This window comes from Electrona antarctica (genome assembly GCF_951216825.1).
Source record: "Electrona antarctica genome assembly, chromosome: 16".
Lineage (NCBI taxonomy): Eukaryota > Metazoa > Chordata > Actinopteri > Myctophiformes > Myctophidae > Electrona > Electrona antarctica.
In genome coordinates, this window is record NC_136797.1 from 23,286,146 (window position 1) to 23,311,332 (window position 25,187).

Sequence of the window (25,187 nt, forward strand, 5' to 3'; positions counted from 1 at the left end):
TGAGTTATAGTTCTGGCAGATAGAGGGGATCACTCGGCACTATGCAAGTCCCACATGCCATACGCCGCCGTGGCAATCAGCTGACCATTTGGGTGGGGTATTTAAAACCCATTTTGACCTGAGATCAGATTCTAAAAATGTCTTCTAAATCCTGACAGTTTTCTGAAAAAGCTATGTTTCTATGTCAGTCGTTCTTCGATTTTTCAAAAATAGCAGACCTACAAGCTCGTAGCGCGCCACTCGGTGGCGCGCTATGAGCTTGTAGATCTGCTATTTTTCAATAGCTAAAGCATAACATGATGCTAACACCAAAAGGGGTTCCTGCCCAAAATGGGTTAAGCTCACCCAAGGTTGCAATCTTCCTGCATTCCTTTTGTTGCGTTCCTGGTTGTCGTTATGAGACGTTTTTCCCCCACCGCCACCCCAGCACCACCGGTGGGCTCTGCTATTTCGGTTCCCCTTTATCTATCGCCCTGCTCTTAATGGTTAATGATGGTTGTGTAATTGCGCCGAGCAGGGAGAAAAATGTAGCAGAGCCGAACACCAAGATAATATATTATATATGCACACTTAATACATTCTCATTATATAACAATTTTTTTTTTGTTCAATCTATTCGTGACTTTAATCCGACAGAAATTATATAATGTCTGTTTAACGCATAATGAGGCAAAGAGAAGTAAACAGGTCCATTAACGCTGGGGTCGGGAGGGCAAAACATTAAATTCAAATGAGCCCTAGCTGAGAATATAGGAAAACATCTGCGAGGCAACGCATGCACATACTGTACACTGACTCCTCCACGCCATGGATCTTAATGACGCAAGGCATGCATTTTGATCATGTCTAAAGGATTATTCTTCCAACTTTATGACCCGCGTGTCCGTACGTGCGCGCAATGTGTCCATTTGCTTAATTGTGTCTGCACCCACGCATGTACTTAACACATGTGCATGTGCTTGTTTTGTCTGTTTGTGTGTGTGTGCGTCTCGTGTCTATCCGTATAGTGTCCGTCTGTCTGTGTGTGAATTATGTTGTGAATTGATATTCATAAGGAGCCCATATCCATGGCTCTCCCTTGACCTCAATGCTACCCCGCTCAATGCTCATAGAATGCTAAGTTGTTCTGGCAGTAAAATACATTACAATTTCTATCAGCTTTTCAGCTGCCATACATGCAGACAATGGATTATTAGCTCTTTACAGGTATAGGCCTTGAACGTTGGCCCTCCTGATTTAGCTGCAGTGACGTAGACACAGTCGACACCGGATGCGACGCAATTTTCTTAAGACCGGAATTCTCCGGGGATCTATACTTGGTCCCTACTCTTTCCATCCAAGAGTTGGTAACCGAATGGACCCTCATAGATTTTAACTCTTGAGAGTGTGCAATGACTACAATAACTCAAGAGTTAGATCATTGTTAAACATCTGCATTACTTAATTTACAAGATGTCTACACTATATATTTTTTTGATCAAACTTATCTCTACTTGGTAAATGGTAAATGGTGCATTTATATAGCGCCTTTATCCAAGGCGCTTTACATAGATTGTGCATTACATTCACCCATTCATACACCGATTGCGGCGGAAGCCATGCAAGGTACCAACCAGCACATCAGGAGCTTTGGGGTTCAATGTCTTGCCCAAGGACACTTCGACATGTAGACAGGAGGAGCCGGGTGGTGCGCTACGAGCTTGTAGGTCTGCTATTTTTGAAAAGTCGTTAAAATGTGCCGCAAATCATTGAATATTTCAGAGCGAACAATTTTAACTAAAATATTTGCTTCTGGGGGGTCCCTGGAACTACATATTTTGAGATGGGGGGCCGTGGCCCAATAGAGATAATTCTGGGGGTCCTTGACATGAAAAAGGTTGAGCACCACTGACATAGAAACATAGGTTTTTCAGAAAAATGTTTTGATTTAGAAGCCTTTTTTTATCGACCTCAGTCCAAAATGGGTTAACCTGACTCCGCCAGATGGGGCAGTAGAGAGTACACAGTACACAGGGGGAACCTGTGTACTCTCTACTGCCCCATCTGGCGGAGTCGGGTTAGCAAAGCAAAGCAAAGTTCTTTGTTTACCCAGGGTGAATGGACTAAGCTTGAGATGCTTGTTTACAGCCAGACCCTGCTCATAGAACATTTCATGGTTGGGGTTCAATGCCTTGCTCAAGGGCACTTCAGCGGTGGTAATTTTAACGTGCCGGTCCGGGGATTCGAACTGGCGACCTTTCCGATAACAAGACCGCTCCACAAACCGTTCGGCCACCGCTGCCCCTGAATCTCTATCAAAATCGTATCCAACAACAACAAAATATTCTTTAGTTTTGGGTCTGAGAGGCTAAATCTCATCAAATGGTGGTCCATGGCTCAAATGCAGAATCAATAATAGACCTTGATAATGAAACAGGTTGAAAACCACTGCAATAAAGCATGAATTGTATGATTCGTATACAGTTTCAACTCAAGCAATCTCAGCCAAAGAGGGACAGCCAATGTGATCTGTGGGAGAAACATTGCTTAAGGCGAAATTGACACTTTCCGGCGTGAATGCACCCGAGCATTTCACGGCAATTCAAGCAAATTCTAGATCATTTTTTGTCGCATGAAAATCTAGTAATATATAATCAGGTTACCATACCAACAGTTTTCATCATATACTATGTGGGACAGAGCTGGGGAAAGGCGTAAACAACATTAATAATGTGGAAATGACCCGTACTTAACTCGACCTGCGCACCCTGCCCCGCTATCTCTGTACAGGTTTGCTCAACGTTGCCATAAATCAAAGCTCACAGGTCTACTTCATACTCGGTTGAACTGGTCTCCTTCATGCTGACCAGGGGCGATAAGGAGAGGCTGTACTACTTACTCACAAACATTGGCAACATTTATGTTTGACACATTATTCAAAATGGTCACTTTTAGACTGTTTTCCCCTCCTCACGACCAATCCATCACACTCTCTTTCCCTTCACATGTAGTCTCTTGTGGAAGGTGTACTCAGATTTACTTGCAATAATACGTAGGAAGGAACACCGCAGTATAACAATACGTTGTTACATATGTATGTATCATATATCATGTTCACAATTTCAATTGAAGTACAACAGAATTGGCACATACAGTACTTAAAAAGTAGTCTCTGTGACACATCTAGGGGCCACAATCTGCATTCAAAGATGTTCCTAGAAGCTTTGTCATTGGTCGAAAAAAACCCGGTCGCAATGACTAACCAATCAGGAAGCAGACAGGCAAATCGACCAATGACAAAGCTTCTAGGAAAATCCTATCCTATGCTGGCTGTCGGAATACCAAAAAATAAATAAATTAAAAGGTCATTAAAATGTTGACATATTATTGCATATAGCAGCTTTAAGTGGTTAATTTATGTTTGGTATTGGTTGTATGTGTGCTTTAGTTACAAGTAACTTGTAACTCAAAGCTATCAAATGGTAGAATAAAAAGTACACTAATATTTCCCTCTGAGATGTGGTGTAGTATTGGATGTATTGGAAAATGGACGCTCTCAACTAGAGTAGAAAACAAAATACCACAAAATTCAAATTGTACATAAGTGCCGTACGTACTTGGGTAAATGTAGCCTATACTTTCCAAATGTTACTTTCCACCACTGAATCCAGGGCGCCTATTGGAAAGGAGGGACAGATCATTTAGTGTCTAATAATTAACTCGGAGAGCTAGTGTACAAATGGAGCCTTAAGGGTCCATTCGGTTCCTTCTTTTGTGTATGCTCCCGGAGCTACAGACCCATAAGGTTCCATTTGCTCCCTAACAATCAATCATTTAGCCGGACCGCACATTGAGAAGCAGCGCGTATAGACAGCCAGGGTTGAGGTGAGGTGTGTGAATTACTCAGACCAGTGGAGCACAACCAGGTAGACCTGCTTTGCCTTGGGGATAATTACATTATTCCTAATAATGGCACCTCGTTAAATAGAAAAACTGATTCTCGCGTTGCTGTTCTGGAGGAAAAGGAACAATCAATCAATGAAGGTGATCAAATAAGGGGAGTAGGACAGATGTGGCACCTGTCAAGGTTGTTGTGACAGCCACATATTGGCTTTTTATGTTGTTGTTGTGATTGTGTACAAAATCTAATCTAGCAGCTTAAGTTGTAAACAAAATAATGTGCCTTGTTAATGGCAGACTGAATGGTGAATAATGATGAAATAGACCAGAATATACGTCTCTAGGATTTCACTAAGTAGTGAAATATTGAGGTGCAATCCATAACGATTATGGCTTCCCGCATTAGAGGCGTTATATAGGCTGGCCATGAGAGATATTGGACTTGAAGGGATATTTCACTTAAAAAAATAATGTGGGTCATTTTATCATCTACTCAAGCTTTTATGAACACCCCAGACAGTTTTTTAAGTTGCTCAATTCAGTAAATAATAATTTTTAGCTGCCCCGGCCTTCATATATAAGCCCATTGTAACTTCAAACTCCATTTTAACCATGTTAGATTCATCGAAAACACCCGTCCTTGGTTCTGGTGACTGATGTTGTCCCTCTAATATGTGAGGGGTGTGTTTTCCTGATTACTTTATTTTATTTATTTTATTTTAGGAAAATGAAAAAATAAAATATATATTTTAAAAATAAATGAAAAAAAGTTATTGAAAAAACATGGCCCCCTAAGGTATAAGTGGACAATATCAGTCACCAGAAACGACTGGATGTTTTGAGCCAGGGACCCCCTGAAGAGAACATTTGTATTAAAGAAAATTCAAAATGATTCAAATATTCAATTCAATTCAGATACTTTCCCCCAAAATGGCATGGAACAACTGTTCTAAACCTCTCTTCTAAATCCTAACAGTATTCTGAAATAAGTTTTCATATTACAGCAAAAAAAAATGACACAGATGCTTTCCCGGTTTTAATGGGTTATTAATGTAACTTGGAGAATGGAACTGTACATCTTTAAAAGCTCAACTTATGTATTTATTTTAGTTTTGTAATGTGCCAAAGTAACTCTGCCAAAGATGATAGAGCTGCCTGGTACCATGTACTAATTTAACTAATGAGCACCAGCAGGCATCAGTGCTGGGACTAGTGCTGCTTCTCCCTAGCTCGCTCTCTCTCTCTTGGGGGCAGCGGTGGCCGAACGGTTTGCGGAGCGGTCTTGTTATCGGAAGGTCGCCAGTTCGTATCCCTGGACCGGCACGTTAAAATTACCACCGCTGAAGTGCCCTTGAGCAAGGCATTGAACCCCTACCATGAAATGTTCTATGAGCAGGGTCTGGCTGTAAACAAGTTTGTCGAGCTTAGTCCATTCACCCTGGGTAAACAAAGAACTTTGCTTTGCTTTGCTGCATGTACAGTGTCATTTTAGATTTGAGTTATAGCTCAAATCTTAATATATATAGCAAGTTACGTTTTCCAGAATTTCTTTTAGGATTTAGAACACCATTCAAAAATAGCAGATATATACAAGCCCATGGCGCGTCACTTGGTGGCGCGCCACGAGCTTGCACATTAACCCATTTTGGGCGGGAACCCCTTTTGGTGTTAGCATTATGCTATGCTTTAGCTATTGAAAAATAGCAGCTCTACAAGCTCATAGCGCGCCACCGAGTGGCGCGCTATGAGCTTGTAGGTCTGCTATTTTTGAAAAATCGTGAAAATATTTATTTCAGAAAACTGGAGGATTTAGAAGAACTTTTTAAAATTTTGAGGTCAGGCCTAAAACATTGTCCAGCTCAGAGGTTCTCAACGTTTTTGGCTGGACACCCCCGGAAAGGCTTTGGCCGTGTCTCGGGTTGAGAACCCCTGGGCAAAATTCCAATACCCAAAATCTCGGCCACTCGCTCACTCACTCACACTCGGTCACTCCAGCATGCATGGCAAATTACGGTGAAATTGGTGACCTGTCGAAATATGTGAACATCTTGTGGACTTACACACAACTTACACGGAGGTCTTTAAAAACGTGGCCTGAATACCTCTGCTAATGAACAAACTGCAACGATTTGCATTCGGACACTGACGTTATTATGTGACGTCTACACGATTGTCACATATTTCAGCAGGTCACCAATTTCACTGTAACACCACCATGCTGGAGGAGTGGAGCGAGTGTGAGTGAGCCGAGTGGCCGAGATTTGGGGTATTGGAATTTGGCTCTGGTCACTAGCTCATGCAGTGTGTCCATGCAGGATCGTCCTGGCTGTGTGCTTTCTAATGTCCTCATCGCCTTTCCTCTGCAGGCCATGCGAGTGTGACCCCCGCGGTAGCGTGAGAGACTGCTCCCCGCTGGATGGAGGGTGTCACTGCAGGCCGAACGTGGAGGGACAAGCCTGTGACAGGTACAGTAAAGCAGCAGGCTCCCGTCCAAGCTGCCATCTTTCTTGTCGTTGATTCTTGACGTCAGGAAGTTCTCTGTTCCTTTAGTGTAGCGACAAGTGTAGCTCAGTGGTTTTCAACCAGTGTTCCGGGGACCACCAGTGGTCCTTGAGGAGGTTCCAGGTGGTCCCCAGCTAAATGATGGAGAGTTGGTAACCAAATGGACCCTTGTAGATCTTTAACTCTTGAGAGTGTAAATTGAAACCGCCATTTAATCATTTGGTTTCATTTTGCGCTCTCAAGAGTGTAATTATTGTTAAACATCTGCATTACTTTAATTTTAACTTTAATTTAATTCTACACATTTAGAGAATGTAGAAGAATTGTTATTTTGATCAACGTTTGCCTGTTATTTCTCCTATACCACATCAATGCAGCATAGAATTGTGAGCCAGCTTACCGTAGGTGTATTTGGGCATCTGGTTAGGATGCCTCTTGGGCGTCTCCCTAGGGTAGGGAGGTCCTCGAGGGAGGTCCCACTGGGAGGAGACCCAGTATGATGGGCCAGAAAGTGCAGAAACAGTAACCAGAACCGAAAGAGAAGGAAGAGGAACATTCTGTCGTGTTACTGCTCATGAGTTGAGAAATTGTAAACTGATGAAGTAAGCAAAAAAGAAATAAATGGATGCAGTTATAATTATCCATTCTAGGTCATCTTTTATGTCCTCAAATAACAAAAGTATGTCAATCTATATGTCTATACCGCCTTCTGTCATTTGAAAGACAGTAACAGATGGAATATATTCTTCACACTTTTCCCTTTGTCACCCTGGCTGTCACCTTATAGCGAACAATGCTGTGACCGAGTCGGTGCGCCTACTGCACATGCCCTTGGCGTAAAATAGTGCATTGCAATTTCATGGTACATGGACGCGTTCGCCGTTCAGTACGTCACTTGGAAGTTGTGCATTTGAATAGACACCATGCACCACGTACCCCCCCTGTATTTGTGCCACTCCTTAAAGGTATATTCAGTGATTTCACTTCAAAATATCATCACATTCAAATATCACTTATTTTTCATTTTATTTTTTATAAACCTCCCTACTATAGAGTGTGCTGACCATGGAGTTCCTCCCTGTCCCCAGTGAGCCCCTGGGGTCAAAAAACCCTAGTTTCAGTTTTGGTGGCGGGTGGCAAAGCCTTCATCCAATCAGGATGAGAGGGGCCTTCCTCCAATCATGATCGAGTGGGGGCGGGCCTTGGTGCACATGCTGTTGGCCTGTTGCACTTCCCCCCACTGTAGTGCGTGCATGTGCACATTTTGTTACCGGGGCGGACTGGGTGGTTTTCCAAATCACCCAAATCACTGAATGCTCCTTTAACCCATTTTGACCTGAGATCAGATTCTAAAAATGTCTTCTAAATCCTGACAGTTTTCTGAAAAAGCTATGTATGTATATGTCAGTCGTTCTTCGATTCTTCAAAAATAGCAGACCTACAAGCTCGTAGCGCGCCACTCGGTGGCGCGCTACGAGCTTGTAGATCTGCTATTTTTTCAAATCGGATCCCTACTAGCCTGTATGTGCACAGACTGGCTGTTTGTGTCCATGTCTTGATCAGGCCTCATTCGGACAGATGGAAATAAGAACACAATAAATGCTCGACAGGAGCGATCATATAATATATAAGACGTATAAAGCACATAGATTTTCAACTGCCATGTCTATGACACTTTCTATACTGGCTTTAGATTGGCTTACATGGCCAACGTATTCATTGACACATGCCATAAAGCAAAGCAAAGCAAAGTTCTTTGTTTACCCAGGGTGAATGGACTAAGCTCGAGATGCTTGTTTACAGCCAGACCCTGCTCATAGAACATTTCATGGTAGGGGTTCAATGCCTTGCTCAAGGGCACTTCAGCGGTGGTCATTTTAACGTGCCTGTCCGGGGATTCGAACTGGTGACAAGACCGCTCCGCAAACCGTTCGGCCACCGCTGCCCCGAATGCATCTATCCATGCAGGTATATTGTGGCATGTGACGTCTGCGATGTGACCGGGTCTGCTTCAGGAGGTGACAGACATATACGTGTATACGTGTATCTAAATAATACAGACAAAACGCTAGTTTCTAGACGACTTGGCCTCCAGCCAAGCTGTAAATATATAAAGCCCAACCAATGTATTCACACTTATTCAATAAGTGTGTGAGACCTGGAGCTGCTGCGTTTTTGGTTAATATCACAGTGATCTTTATCAGTTTAATCACCCCCCCCCCCCACCCACCCCCCGAGGACAAACAGAAACGCACTATCGACATACTGTAAGTCATGTTCGCTGTCCAATTTGTCAGAATGATGGAATATTGCCCCCAAAAAAACAAAACCATAGATCATTTATGAAGCTTAACGTCTAGATAACGCGGGCGAAAAAAATCGATCAGGCGTCTGTTTTTAATGCTAATGGCTTGCTGTTAAGACCGTAAGACGTGCTTAATGTGAGGAAAAATAAAGAATGGTCAAATAAATAAAACAAGAGATGAACAAACGATAGATGAGAAAGTGAACCTATTGCAATGCTTCATCGACTAGGAGAGTTGGGTATTGTCTGAATGTTCTGTTCCTAAATGCATCCAGAGGACCCATTTTGATAGTGTTCCAGTTCCAAGTTTGTCTGCTCGTTTATTTGTGTCAACACTTCCAATTAGAGCTGGAGAAACATGTCGACACCTGTTACTGAACAAACACTCGTCTATAGCACTGAGTACTATCAGGATATAGAGCTATTTAACACTTATTTTTAACCAAAGAAAATCACTTCCATCCATCCATCTTCAACCGCTTATCCATAGTCGGGTCGCGGGGGTAACAGTGGTTGTGACTTCCTCCTGGGGGATTCCAAGACATTCCAAGGCCAGTGAGTCGATGTGTTTCCTCCAACTGCGCCTTGGTCTGCCCCGGGGTCTCCTCTCAGTGGGACGTGCGTCGAGGACCTCCCTAGGGAGACGCCCGAGAGGCATCCTATGCCCGGCTATACCTTTTAATATTGATAGTTAAAGGGATATTTCACTTTCAAAAAACACATTTCATCGTCTATACTCAGGCTTATGTGTGAACACCCCAGACAGTTTTTTAAGTTGCTTTATTCCGAATTTCCGCGGATCCCCAAAGTGGCTCTCAGAGGGACACCCCCATGGAAAAGGAAACGATCACCTGGCATCATAGTGTCTGAACGAATAGGCATAGTGTCTATTTTACATCGTGATGATGTACGATGATAAGAGCGCCCCTCACTTCAACCTTGTTCTTCTCAACCCCCCCCCCCCAAAAAAAAAAAAAGATAAATGAAAAAAGTATGCGAAAAAACACAGGCACCTCACGTATTGAATCGAGCAACATAACTGTCTGGGGTGTTCACATCAGAGTAATCTAGTATAAGAGAGTGGCGACACTAGCGTTGACTCCCATTGTAACAATGGAATGCGGAAGTTCTATCTCAATGGGATAGTTCCAATGTTTGGAACTATAGCCCATATAGGCACCCCGCTTTGCGGCGAGATCAAAGCGTGTCGCCACTCTCTTACTAGATTACTCTGGTTCACATAAGCCCGAGTTGAAGATGTATTGAAAGTGAAATATCCCTTTAATGGCGGGGTAAGATATAGGACCTTTGTAGCTAGGCCAAGCCGTTATTAGACTCAACATCTTGTTTTAGTTCTCTCTCTCTCTCTCTCTGTCTCTGTCTCTGTCTCTGTCTCTGTCTCTGTCTCTGTCTCTGTCTCTGTCTCTGTCTCTGTCTCTGTCTCTGTCTCTCTCTCTCTCTCTCTCTCTGTCTCTGTCTCTGTCTCTGTCTCTGTCTCTGTCTCTGTCTCTGTCTCTCTCTCTCTCTCTCTCTCTCTCTCTCTCTCTCTCTCTCTCTCTCTCTCTCCCCCTCCCTCCCTCCAGCTCTGCTGTGTGATCCGACTAGTGTAGCATCTGATTCTCAGCAGTGTGTGTGTGTGTGTGTGTGTATGTGTGTCCCACCTCTGCATCAGCCAGAGAGAGTGTGGAGGTCAGAGCAGAGAGGAGCCGAGCAGCTGGGCTCTGTTGGCTCTCCTCTCAGTGCTGCAGCAAAGCCTGGCTGTCCGGCAGTAACCTTGTATAGACCAGCGGTTCCCAAACTTTTTCACGTCAAGGACCCCCAAATTGACACTAATCAGCCCGCGGACCCCCATTTGAAACGATATGCCAGGGATCCCCCTTAACCCATTTAGAGTTAAAAACATTCACTTTGAAAGAATATATATTCAAAGATTTTTACGATTTTTCAAAAATAGCAGACCTACAAGCTCGAGTGACGCGCTACGAGCTTGTACTCGGTGGTGCGCTATGAGCTTGTACTCGGTGGCGCGCTATGAGCTTGTAGATCTGCTATTTTTCAATAGCTAAATTATAACAATGTTTAAAACAAGGGGTTCCCGCCCAAAATGGGTTAAAATACATTTTGACGGCTCAAGGACCCCCAGTTTGACCTGCATTAGGCTTCCATTTGGTTCCATTTGTACACTCTCGGAGTTACAGACCCATAAGGGTCCATTTGGTTCCAAACTATCATTTAGCTGGGGACCCCCTATTTAGCTGGGGACCCCCTGGAAGTCCCTCAAGGACCCCTAGGGTGTCCCCGGACCCCACTTTGGGAACCACTGGTATAGACGATAACTTCCCAACCCATTTTGTCTAGAGCCGAGTCATCTAGGTTTTGTTTTTTTGTTTGTTTTTTCTCTTCATTTCATATGAAGGCAGGGAATCATGGGCAAAATAATGATATATTGGTTCATTAGATTGAGTGAATAGCTTTACAGTAGTGGTGTCCAAATTCCGGCCTGTGGGCCAATTGCAGCCTGTGGCACAAGTTTGACTGGCTCTCGCCAATCAATGTGCTTATTAATGTTCTCAAAGTCATGCAACATCCAACAAGCCTTAAACTGAGCAGATTGGGCCTTCCGTTCCAGAGATAATGGCCAAAACATATTTTATGTACATAAAACGACGCATTGTGAGTATATCGGCTATTTTCAAATTGCCAAAGTATATATAGGTCTGAAGTGGTTTTGTAATGATAATCATAATACAAAGAGCGATGCGGTTGCGAAAGTGCGGTCTCGCCAACACTAACTCGGGATTCGTGAATCGTTGCCCTCCACATAACACTAATTTCTAACATCAGGGTCTTGAGCAGAGGCGTATCTACAATAAGGCGAGGGCAGGCGTCCGCCTGTCCAAATCCATTTCTGGCCTGGCCAAAATCCATACAATGAGAAAAAAAGGACAAAAACAAGACCTGAGAACTATTAGTGGACAGCTAGTCCGTTGCGGTAGAGCGCGACCCTCAATCACCCATTGGAATGTAAATGCATGCCTTTCAGACTTTGTATCCTACTCGTCTGGCAGGTATATCTCTTTGAAAACCTTTAGTGCTACGATTGTGCGCGGGGAGACGACAATTAACACATCTTGTCTGCCCAAAATGTAATTCCTGGATACGCCACTGGTCTTGAGCTTGACAGTTGTGCATCTACGTAGGTGGTCCACTCACTTCTTGTACCTTTCTTGGCTCTGCCACAGTGTCAGTTAGCTTGCCTTTAGTTTTGGTTGCCTGACACAGTGCCCTGCCAGCCTCATCCTTCTCTCCGTTGTACTGTGAGGGTCCATGTGTCTCTGCCCCATAACAGCAGTAAGCAAGTAACTAATGTATGTAACAATATTTGCCTTTCAGGTGTAGTGTAGTGTAGTGTAGTGTAGTGGAGTAAAAGTAAAATGATTGATTACTGGAAGTGCTCCAGTCAAGTAAAAACACCTCAACAGTGTACTTAACCCATTCAGGACGGGAACCCCTTTTGGTGTTTTAAGCATTATGATACTTGAGCTATTGAACAATAGCAGATCTACAAGCTTATAGCGCGGCACTCGCAAATCTTTGAATTATATATTCTTTCAGAACGTTTTTAACTCAAATATTTGCTTCTGGGAGGTCCCTGTAAAGACATATTTTCAGATGGGGGTCCGCCGCGGCCAAAGTCAGATATTTCCGGGGGTCCTTGACATGAAAAAGGTTGAGCACCATGAACTGACATAGAAACATATAGGATTTTCAGAAAACTTTTAGGATTTAGAAGAGCTTTTTTTTTAATCGTCCTCGGGTTTAACCCATTTTTGGCGGGAACCCCTTTTGGTGTTAGCATTATGTTATGCTTTAGCTATTGAAAAATAGCAGATCTACAAGCTTGTAGGTCTGCTATTTTTTTTTAAAAGTGAAAATGTGGCACAAATCTTTGAATATATATTCTTTCAGAGTGAACGTTTTTTAACTCAAATCTTTGCTTCTTAGGGGTTCCTGGAACAACATATTTTCAGATGGGGGTCGGCGACCAAATACATATCATTTTGGGGGTCCTTGACATGAAATATTGAGAACCACTGATATAGAAACATGTTTTTAAAAAAAATAAAAAATACATTTTTTAAATTTCGACGTCAGGCCTAAATGGGTCAAGTAACAGTAGCCTTACTAGCCTACTGGAGTAAATGTAGGCTACTTTAAGTTTCCACCAGTGTGTTTTGGACATACAAGGTTTCCACGCCGACGAGCGATGAAAGAGACAAACAGCTGGCAGGTGGCCTCCTCTGCAGTGACGAGCACGGCCTGCACTACTCTTCCCAAAAACAAACATGCAGACATTAATGTCCAATAAAGTGACTACAGGTGTTATGCTGCTAATTGGCGATGATGGCGTTTGTGCAATACGAGATTGTGCGTGCGTGCGTGCGTGCGTGCGTGCGTGCGTGCGTGCGTGCGTGCGTGCGTGCGTGCGTGCGTGCGTGCTCGTGAGGACAATATCCATACTTTGAGAAATAGATGTGAGGATAATCTTTCTAGTACATGTCAGGCAGGATCAGACATTTATAAGGTTATTTATTAGGTGACCATAAGGGTTAAAAAAATGGCGTGTGTGGGGGTGTGTGTGTGTGTGTGTGTGTGTGTGTGTGTGTGTGTGCGCGTGTGCGCATTACAGATGCAAACCAGGTTTCTTCAACCTGCAGCAGGACAACCCAGCAGGCTGTCAATCATGTTTCTGCTCAGGCCACTCCCTGGCCTGCTTCTCGTCCAATCAGCACGCTGCAACCAACATCACCTCCGATTTCCTTGAAGGTATTGTGCACAGAGACACCTCTCGTATACCGTATCAACGTTTATGAGTCATTTAATTGAAGGTATTGTGCACACAGACACCTCTCGTACCGTATCGACATTTATGAGTCATTTCGTTGAAGGTATTGTGCACACAGACACTTCTCGTACGGTATCAACGTTTATGAGACTAATCCTCAAAGTCTACTTCTGCTTAGGGTTGGCATCCTTAGGATCTTAACGATTCCGGTTCCTTATAACCATTCCCTCTTATTAACGGTCCAATTACCTAACAGTTCCCTTCAAACGATTCTTATAGGAGGTTCCAAATGGACCCTTACAGGTCTGTAACTCTGAGGGCCCTATTTTGCGTGTCTTAAGTACCAGGTCTTATGACTTAACCCATTTTGGGCGGGAACCCCTTTTGGTGTTTTAACTAAGCATTATGTAATACTTTAGCTATTGAAAAATAGCAGATCTACAAGCTCATAGCGCGCCACCGAGTGACGCGCTACGAGCTTGTAGGTCTGCTATTTTTGAAAAATCGTGAAAATGCGGCACAAATCTTTGAATATATATTCTTTCAGAGCGAACGTTTTTTTTTATTTTGACGTCAGGCCTAAATGGGTTAACTTAAGACCTGGAGGCGTGGTTAATGGTGTTTGGCCATAAGTCATAAGACCTGCGGTACTTAAGACACGCAAAATAGGGCCCTGAGAGTGTACAAATGGACATGGACCCATATGGGTCCATTTTGGTTCCATTTGTACACTCAAAGTTATGGCGGTCTCACCACCAGCATTGTAATTGTATAGCAGATGTGAAGTCCACAGTAAAAGCACTTCCAGAAACGGTTCCAAATATGATAGAACCGATCACATTGTGATAGAACCGATCACATTGTGATAGAACCGATCACATTGTGATAGAACCGATCACATTGTGATAGAACCGATCACATTGTGGTTCCTCACTGTGACCCCTTTTCCTCAGGTCTAAATGGGTTAACCACTACTTAAATAATTCAAAATGATTTCTAAAATACCCTATTTACTTGAAAATGTGGTTATTTAGTTTTATATAAATATATGTTTTTGACATGCCCAAAAAACTGGGACACCAGATTTGGTAGTGGTTGAATAAAGTATGGAGTATATGTAACAGTAACACACATCTTTTGTCATTTCCTACTAGATCAGGACGGCTGGTCGGGAGTGTTTTCTGGGGGAATGGAATACCCCCTGCTGTGGAAGGAGGGCGAGGTCTACCTGCTGCCCCTCTCCGAGGAGGACATCGGCTTTTACAAAGCCCCCGGTGAGTCAGGAGGAAGGGAAGTGATTTGAGATCTCCCGTGGAGACAGCAGAGCACCAGCTTATATAGGGAGGGAGAAGTAGGCCAATGTCTCCCCAATTTCTTTGCTCATGTTGACTGTTAAGCCACTCACTGCAAGCCCGATGTCGTACGGTTGGTTGGTCGGTTGGTTGGGTTGAGTTGTTGGGTTGGTTGTGTTGGTCGGTTGGTTGGGTTGGTTGTGTTGGTCGGTCAGTCAGTCGGTCGGTCGGTAACAGTACAGTCAAAGGTTATGCTATAAAAGGATAACACAAAAAAGCCCCAGGAGGCTGGTTTCAAAACTCGAAGTCGAAATAAGAACACCGTCAATTGTAAACGGTATAGTACAGTATACGACAGTATACAGCCCATATATACAGAAACCTGCACTATATTCAGAAACAAAATGCATTCAATCAAACACAGTGTCATTACAGTATCCGTATAGAGTGCCGAAGTGCTGATGTCACTCGCTCATCACACGTCACCCCCCCTTCTCCGCTCCCTCCATTGGCTCCCGGTCGCTGCCCGCACAGAATACAAAACTCTGATGCTGGCATTCAAAGCAACCAAAGGCATGGCCCCTCCATATCTCACAAGTATGATCGTACCCTACAAACCCTCCCGCGCACTCAGATCAGCCAACGCAGGGAAGCTGGAGGTACCTTCACTAAAAACGCCGGGACAACGCTCCACACGTCCCAAACTCTTCTCCCTTCTGGCTCCAAAACTATGGAATGCACTTCCCATCACAGTCAGAACTGCAGCCTCACTCCCAATCTTCCGCCGTAGTCTGAAAACCCACCTCTTCAGACTCCACCATGGCCCGTAGCACTTGCCCTAGCCTAGCCCCTTAGATAGCACATTATGTAGACTTAGATAGTATTTTAAACAGACTTATAGCTTGTTACGTAGACAGCTCTAGAATTGCACTTTATGTAGTCATAGCACTTTATAGTACACATGTATAATATATTATATAGTATAGTATGTATAGTTTACATAGATACTCCACTGTTACGTTCTTAGTCTACGCATGATTCATGATAACTACTTTTATATATGTGATGTATGCCATGCTTTTGTTATTGCTTAATGTAAGTCGCTCTGGATTAAGAGCGTCTGCTAAATGCCTAAATTGTAAATTGTAATCCATGTCATTTTTCTATGGAGAATAACATGGGGGTCATCTTAAAATCGTTTCATATAAAGCATTGTGGTCCAAAAATAAACAAGGCTGTCTCTGCGTTATTGTCAGGGAGGTGTCTCTGTATTGTTTGCGACAGTCAGACAGTCACTCATATATTATGATACAGTCTGTTTCTAGTGAAAATGTAACTAATTCAGTAGCAATGCAAATAAAAAGTACATGAACCCGTGGATTTGCGCCCTCTTACCGATATTGACGTCATACTTCGGTGCTCTATTTACAGTGCTGTAATGAAAAAAGAAGTAGATACAATACTAAAATAAATTAACTTGTGAAAGGGGACATTCTGCGCGACGAGTATACTTCTACGTTTGGTACTCTATTTTGATGCTAATATATGTTTTTGTAAAGAATGTCTTGTACTTTTTCCCATCACTACAAAATGCTCAACATAATAGAGACGCACATGGTTTGAACGCGATCAACCCTATACTCGGTGATCAACGCCCATAGAGGAAAACCCCTACGGCCCTTGCAAGTCTCAGTGAGCAACATGCTAAATGATATCAGCGTTATGGCGTGTACTGTAGTGTACAGACTGTACACAGTAGTACACACTACAACAGCCACAGCTTTGTGGCTGTTTCTTCCACGGAGAGATGAATCGCCGATCGGGCCCCGCGGGCGGCAGTGTGGTCGTATACATACAGCACAACATACACGCCAGTTTCCTCCACAGCCTTATCAGAGCCATTAGAAGATAAGGGAATAAGCTGGAACAGCTACAGGACTTAGGGGTCCACCGCGTCTGCCCGCCGGCAACAACAACAAAAAAATAAAAAGAAGGAAAGGACAGGAAAGGGGCTGATGGAATTGGAAGTATCTCTGCCATGTTGCAGACGTCACAAAGTGCAAAAAGAAAAAAAAAACTTGGCCTGGTTTCTCTTCATCTTCACCAACTAAAGTTCCAGGCATCGGCCCCTTCCACCCCCCCCCCCCCCCAAGCAGCCCCCCCCCCCCCCCCAGCAGCCGGCAGCGAAACAGGAGAAAATCCCATTAACTCAGCGTCCTGGAGGTTTTAACCCATTTAGACCTGACGTCGAAATTTGAAAAAATGTCTTCTAAAATCCTGTCAGTTTTCTGAAATACCTCGTGTTTCTGTATCAGTGGTGCTCAATATTTCATGTCAAGGACCCCAAAAATGATTTGTAATTGGCCGCCGACCCCCCCATTTGAAAATATGTTGTTCCAGGAACCCCTCAGAAGCAAATATTTTAGTTAAAAATGTTCGCTCTGAAAGAATATATATTCAAAGATTTGTGCCGCATTTTTACGATTTTTCAAAAATAGCAGACCTACAAGCTCGTAGCGCGCCACTCGGTGGCACGCTATGAGCTTGTAGATCTGCTATTTTTCAATAGCTAAAGTATGACATAATGCTTAGTTAAAACACCAAAAGGAGGTTCCCGCCCAGAATGGCTTAATGCTCGAAATGTGTGATCACAACAAAACGACTCCCGTTTTAAGACATATCTTCTTTTTTTTTTTAGATGCGACAAAAAGCTCGCAGTTGAATGAGGGTGTGATCGTTGTGCGTGCGTGCATGTGTTTGCGAAATTGCAAACTGTGCATGCGACTGGCCGCGTAGCGTGTACATGCATGTGTGTTTGTGTGTAGACGACGCGTGGACCGAAAGTATTTATTGACTTATTTATTAATAAATTAAAACCCATTTAGTACTGGGACCAGATTCTACAAAATGTCTCAAGACACTTTTCTGAAAAACCCTACTGTATGTTTCTGCCAGTGGTTCTCAAACTATCTCATGTCAAGAACCCTAAAAATTATATGTACTAGTCTAGAGCCCTTACCCGAGATATTGCCCCCCCTGCGCCCTGGGTGCGTTTTTAATTCACTAATAAATTCATTATTAATTTATAATTTGTTAAATTGGAAAAAGGGCTTCGTTAAGACCTCCATATTATTATGGGCAATGCCTGTGTGAAAAGTGGGAGCGATTGGTGCAGGCGGTGAGGAGATACGGCGGTGTTTCTGACAGACAGACAGACAGACACACATTCAGACAGACAGACATTGACTGAGTTATAGTATGATGATAGTATGATTTGGCCGCCGACCCCCATCTGAAAATATGTTGTTCCAGGGACCCCCAAACAGAAGCAAAGATTTGAGTTAAAAAACATTCCCTCCGAAAGAATATACATTAAAAGATTTGTGCCACATTTTCGAGAGTTTTCAAAAAAATAGCAGACCTACAATACAAGCTTGCGAGTGCCGCGCTATACGAGCTTGTAGATCTGCTATTTTTCAATAGGTAAAGTATAACATAATGCTTAAAACACCAAAAGGGGTTCCCGTCCTGAATAAATTAGATGCGGCACAAATCTTTGAATATATATTCTTTCAGAGCGAACGTTTTTTCTTTTTTTTTCCGGGCCCAAATGGGTTAACTTAAGACCTGGAGGCGTGGTTAATGCTGTTTGGCCATAAGTCATAAGACCTGCGGTACTTAAGACACGCAAAATAGGGCCATGAGAGTGTACTGTATATGCACATGGAACCAAATGGACCCATATGGGTCCATTTGGTTCCATGTGCATATACAGTACACTCTCAGTACATATTCATAATCTGTTGTGCATTTGGTCCGTAACTGTGCTTGGTCTCTGCAGGCCACACGGCGCATGCAGAGATTAGTGGCAGTGCATATGCTGCATGAGAGCTGCTTTGTGGCCAGCCTCCTTATCGCCGCTGTGCAGCACTTGTTTGTGTTGTTTCCCCCACATAATAAAATGCAGAGATCTATTGCCTCGTCGTCCCTTTTAATGATCTCATTTTCTCTCGTCCCTCTTCTTTTTTTCTTTTGGCTTTTTTCTCTACGTCGCATTGCATACGTGTACAGTTATTTTAAAAGATTAGTTGCAGACTGTGGAATTCGCAATTTTTTTCTTTCTTTCTCTCTCTCTCTCTCTCTCTCTCTCTCTCTCTCTCTCTCTCTCTCTCTCTCTCTCTCTCTCTCCCTGCTCTGTCACTTTCATTTTTGGTTTTAACCCATTTAGGCCTGACGTAGAAATTTAAAAAATGTTTCTAACTGTGACAGTTTTCAGAAAAACCCATGTTTCTATGTCAGTCGTTCTCAAACATATTCATGTCAAGGACCCCAAATAAATATATATGACATTGGCCCCCCGATCTGAAAATATGTTGTTCCAGGGACCCTCCCAGTAGCAAAGATTTGAGTTAAAAACTCGCTCTGTAACAATATATATATATTCAAAGATTTCAGGCACATTTTCACCATTTTTCAAAAATAGCAGACCTACAAGCTCGTAGCGCGGCACTCGGTGCCGCGCTATGAGCTTGTAGATCTGCTATTTTTCAATAGCTAAAGCGTAACATAATGCTTCAAACACCAAAAGGGGTTCCCGCCTAAATGGGTTAATTTGTATTTGTGTGCTCTAATCCCCCCACCGTGTGCCCATCAAAGCGGGTAGATAATTCTGAGTGACAATGCCACATTACGCATCACACGGAATGCAATTTGTGTGTTTTCGTTTGAATCCATTTGCCACCTCCTCGCCGTGTGTTCTCGGGTGTTGTCTCGTTATGTAATGGACAGGAAGAATCAGCTGGTTACAGAATTAATTGGAAGAGAATGGTGTGTGGACAAATTAAGCACCTCAACCCCAGTGCTTGAGTCGGGCAGAAACCCTTATCTCCATATTGTGACTTTTTGTGGGGGTTTTTCTTCCCCCGTAAATGAACACCCTACTTGATCATATACTACAGCGTCACACAAAGGCATCAAAAGTAGCAGATCTACACGCTCGAAACGCGTGAGTGACATGTTGTGAAGTAGATCGCCTGTTTTCGCAAATGTTGTAGGTGGTGAAGTGGTTATATCCGACTAAATAAACATGTAGTAGAATGTTTTTGTATACTTTTTAGGTCTGTCAAACGATTACACATTTTAATCGGATTAATCACAGTTTAAAAATGAATTCATCATGATAAATCACTATTCGAACTATGTCCAAAATATGCCATGTTTTTCTGTATATTGTATATTGTTGGTAAGATTTATGTCAGAAGCCGGAAATATACATTTAACGTGTGTGTGTGTGTGTGTGTGTGTGTGTGTGTGTGTGTGTGTGTGTGTGTGTGTGTGTGTGTGTGTGTGTGTGTGTGTGTGTGTGTGTGTGTGTGTGTGTGTGTGTGTGTGTGTGTGTGTGTGTGTGTGTGTGTGTGTGTGTGTGCGTGTGTGCGTGTGTGCGTGTGTGCGTGTGTGCGTGTGTGCGTGTGTGCGTGTGTGCGTGTGTGCGCGTGTGCGCGTGCGTGCGTGCGTGCGTGCGCGCGCGTGCGCGCGTGCGTGTTCTTTAGAACAAATCCAGTGTGATAGCATCTCTGTCTCTCTGCCTATGTAAATTGTGCAGGCTTTGATGGCAATAACCAACATGTTGGTTAGGGCAGATATATGGCTAGATAGTGCGGATAGAGTGGATGGGATTATGGGATGTATGGGGTGGGTCATCCAAGCATAGATTAATTGCGCTAACAACTTTAATCTAATTAATTTCACAAATTAATTAACTCAGATAAAGCAACCTTCTAAGTACTCCTTGTAGGTCTGCTATTTTTGAAAAATCGTGAAAATGCGGCACAAATCTTTGAATATGCATTCTTTCAGAGCGTTTTTAACTCAAATCTTTGCTTCTGGGAGGTCCCTGGAACAACATATTTTCAGATGGGGGTCGGCGGCAAAGTATACATATAATATTTGGGGTCCTTGACATGAAATATTGAGAACCACTGATATAGAAACATGAGGTTTTTCAGAAAACCGTCATGATTTAGAAGACATTTTTTAAATTTCGACGTCAGTCAAAATGGGTTAACTCGGTTAATTTGACAGCCCTTATAATTTTGTTTCAGTTTTGATATTTTTTATTTTCGGTGAATTCCTTTCCTTTCCCTCTGTCGATGTGACCATGCATCTCAACTCCTGTGACTCCTCTCTTCCATAACACTAGCTCGTATGTATCCCCATGTGGTGGTGTGACCTTCTCTGAATCAACTCATATAGCTCGGCAGAGGAAAAAAAAAAAAATCCTGCCTTTTTTTTGTCCCAACCTTAACACCTCTCAAGAAACGGTTCATGCCTCCCTCACCAATCTTCCTCGCCCCACTATTTAACCTTCTCTAATCTTCCCAACCTCTCTCTGCCAGCTTGACCCCCCCCCCCTTTCAAGATTTCCAAGTGGGGCTGTGTAGTATACAATCCAGAAAATGTGTGGAACGGACAGCAGCTTACACTAGAAATGTTTTTTCATTTTTATATGCTGCTTCTTCTTCTTCTTATTGATTAAAAAATAATAATAAATCCCCCATTTCTGCTCCTGGTCTTGGAACAGATTGTGGCTAGTTTTACACAGCTCTTGTGTTCCCAATGTCACCACAGGGTCTAATAAGACACACTTAGATCCAACTGCCAAACACTACATTACAGTGAATGAAACATGAAGTACGTACATCCACAAACTGTTGTTTTAACCTGCCCCTTCGACCACTATATTAACTAGCAGCCCTGATGAAGACCAATATAGGTAGAAACATGTTGGTTTAACCCATTTTTGGCGGGAACCCCATTTGGTGTTTTAAAGCATTATGTTATACTTTAGCTATTGAAAAATAGCATATCTACAAGCTCATCAGTTCATAGCGCAGCACTCGGTGCCGCGCTATGAACTTGTATGTCTGCTATTTTTTTTAAATCGTGAAAATGTGGGCGCAAATCTTTGGATATATATATTATTTCAGAGCGAACGATTTTAACTCAAATCTTTGCTTCTGGGGTGGGGGTCCCTGGAACAACATATTTTCAGATGGGGGTCGGCGGCCAATTACATATAATTTTTGGAGTCCTTGACATGAAAATGTATAAGAACCACTGACATAGAAACATTTTTGAGTGGTGTAAACCACTCCTACAACTGGCTTTGTTAGTCTGTCTGTCTGTGCGCAAATGAGCAAATGAGCACGGTTGCTATGGTCACCCAGTTCACACGGGTGTGATTTCATTACGTCAGACATTACGTCAGACCACAGCTGATCAGACTAATAAGGCCTTACACCACTCAGTTCACACGGGTGTGATTTTTTTTAGAATGAGTTAATAAAGTATCTTCTCCTCCTTTTTACAAATTTGAGTGCCCGGATGTCCTTCTTTTTCACTTGATGTCTTATCCCGATTGATCCAGGAGCACCTTTTTTCTATTTTAACATGTCTTCTTCTACCTGCATGTCTGCGGTGAGCACCTGGTTGTTTCCTTGTCTCTGCACTATAAACTACTCATTATTTTATAACTATTTATAACTATTTTATAACTACAATTATTATTAACAGCTTTGCATTGTCATTACAAAACATGCATCAACCAGATAAGCTTTATTTTATATTTAATCTATTCAAAAATAGCCAATCTTACTAGTTCACAGCATATGTTGCATCGCAACATGAAGTGAAATTATATAATTCAGGCTTTTTACTTGTAACAGATCTAGTATTTTTTTACATTGTGGTAACTTTTTCTTAATATAACCCTATAGACCTGGGTCCGATTCTACAAATGCCTTCTAAATCTAGTTAGTATAGTAGTTGTCTTCACTTTCAACATATTTCAAAAGTGTTCAAACATAGCAGATGTACAAACTCGCAGCGTGGTGCGAAGTGACGCACTGTGAGCTTGTACACCTGCTATTTCTGAAATAGCCAATGCTAAAATCGGATCAAAAAATGACAACAGATACTTTCCCGGATTAAAGCAAAAATAGCGTATACTTCTCCCTCCATGCATGAGTGTAATGGACGGGACATAAAGCACATCTCCAAACAGTTTTTTAGGCCATAAGGCTATAAGTTGAAGTCTGGTAAAAAAATAAAAAAAAACCTGACTTCAACTTATAGCCTTATGGCCTCCCTAGTTGAACAGAGCAGACTTTAGCCCTCGAGGCCCTTCATGGCTGAGCTGATGGCTTCATGCTCGAGGGGAACGTCATACATCATATCCTACATTCAGCTCAGCCACCTGTCCACAAGCCCTCCACATGGACACGGTCCATGGCCAGAGCAGGGAGGCCAGCAGGCCGCCGTGCCAAGAGCGGGGCATGGTGGACAAAAAGTACTCCATCCATCCATCTTCAACCGTTTATCCGTAGTCAGGTCGCGGGGGGGCAACAGCTCCAGCAGAGGGCTCCAGACTTCCCTCTCCAGAGCAACATTAGTTAGACTTCCTATCCCAAGACGTTCCAAGGCCAGTGAGTCGATGTGTGTCCTCCAACTGCGCCTTGGTCTGCCCCGAGGTCTCCTCCCAGTGGGACGTGCCTCGAGGACCTCCCTATAGGGAGACGCCCGAGAGGCATCCTAACCAGATGCCCGAACCGTACTCAATTGTTTTGCTTAAGTAAAAGTATCAATACTGCAATGTAGTATTACTACTCCGTTACAAGTAAAAAAACAAAAATGAATTCTAAATTTACTTGAGTAAAAGCGCAAAAGTATTGGTATATCAAAATGTACTTAAAGTGTCAAAAGTAGAAAGTACTCTTCATGCAAAATGTCTCATTTCAAGTTTTCAAATGTATAAAAAAATTGTTTGAAAATATCGGATCTACAAGCTCACAATGTGTCACATAGTGACGCATTGTGAGCTTGTAGATTGGCTATTTTCAAATGGCTGAAATAGGCCTATGCGCTGAAGTAAAAATACCTCAAAATTACAGTACTTGAGTACAGTTTTATTGAAACGACGCAACACATTGTGAGCTTGTAGATCTGCTATTTTCAAAAGATTATTATATACATTTGAAATCTTGAAATGGGACATTTCTGCACAATGAGTACTTTTACTTTTGGTACTTTAAGTACATATTGATACCACTACTTTTGTACTTTTACTCAGGTACATTTTTAATTTGGGACTTAGTGAAGTAAAACATGTGAGTTATTTAGTTAGATCACCACTGGTCATACAGTAGATTCTGAATTATGCTCACGGGGTGAGAGAGGCAGAGACAAGAGACGGTTCCATGCAGGGAGGAGCCCGCATAGCAAAGCAAAGCAAAAAAGCAAAGTTCTTTGTTTACCCAGGGTAAGTGGACTAAGCTCAAGATGCTTGTTTACAGCCACGCCCTGCTCATAGAACATTTCATGGTTGGGGTTCAATGCCTTGCTCAAGGGCACTTCATGAGGACGGCTGAAGAAGAAGAGACTGGCCCTCCTCGAGCAGCTCAGAGCTATCTGTCACAAATGGCAAGATGAGTCTCGCTCAATATGTCCACTGCCGGGCATTAACATTTTCACCATGCAGCAGGAAGCCGGGGCTTGCATGGCAGCCTCTTTTCATTTTAACCCGAGTGGACTTCGGGAGAATTAACCCATTTTGGGCCCTTTTGGTGTTAGCATTATGTTATGCTTTAGCTATTGAAAAATAGCAGATCTACAAGCTCATAGCGCGCCACCGAGTGGCGCGCTACGAGCTTGTAGGTCTGCTATTTTTTTTAAATCGAAGAACGACTGACATATAAACATAGCTTTTTCAGAAAACTGTCAGGATGTAGAACACATTTTTTAGAATCTGATCTCAGGTCAGAATGGGTTAAGGAAGGAAAGGGGAGGTTTTCTTTTTCAAGGGAGAGAAGTGGACGGAAAGAGATTGAATACTGATAGACTACAGAGTGAAGGTTAGGGAATATAGCGAGTGAGATGGAATACGTAATGAGCTCGGCGAGACCGGCCTGATGGCGGCTTCCATTCAGGCGAGGTTGTTTGGTATCCAGATTGTGTCCTATATATATATATATATATATATATATATATATATAAACGCGGGTCGAGATGGATGGCCGCTCATCGTCTGCCTCTTATACGCCGCGTCTCAAGACGGGGGCCACTTGGCGATCGGATCTGCACGTCTCCCGCTCGATATGCTAATAAGCGGCGGTATACTGTCGGGGATGTGTCAGAGGTGAGCATATAGGTGAAGTCCAGTGCATTTATTTAACCCATTTTGGGCGGGAACCCCCTTTTGGTGTTAGCATTATGTTATGCTTTAGCTATTGAAAAATAGCAGATCTACAAGCTCGTAGCGCGCCACCGAGTGGCGCACTACGAGCTTGTAGATCTGCTATTTTTTGAA

The 25,187-nt window shown here is 42.9% G+C and overlaps 1 protein-coding gene across 1 annotated transcript in view; it reads left to right on the forward strand.

The window, feature by feature from the left end:
- The window catches only part of lamc3 (laminin, gamma 3), a gene marked incomplete at its 5' end in the record, with an annotated part of 260,453 nt that overhangs the window by 119,017 nt on the left and 116,249 nt on the right, over nucleotides 1-25,187 (forward strand). Inside the window, 3 exon segments of the mRNA XM_079525276.1 lie at nucleotides 6,246-6,344; nucleotides 13,377-13,513; nucleotides 14,687-14,806. Coding sequence (XP_079381402.1) covers nucleotides 6,246-6,344; nucleotides 13,377-13,513; nucleotides 14,687-14,806 — 356 coding nt within the window.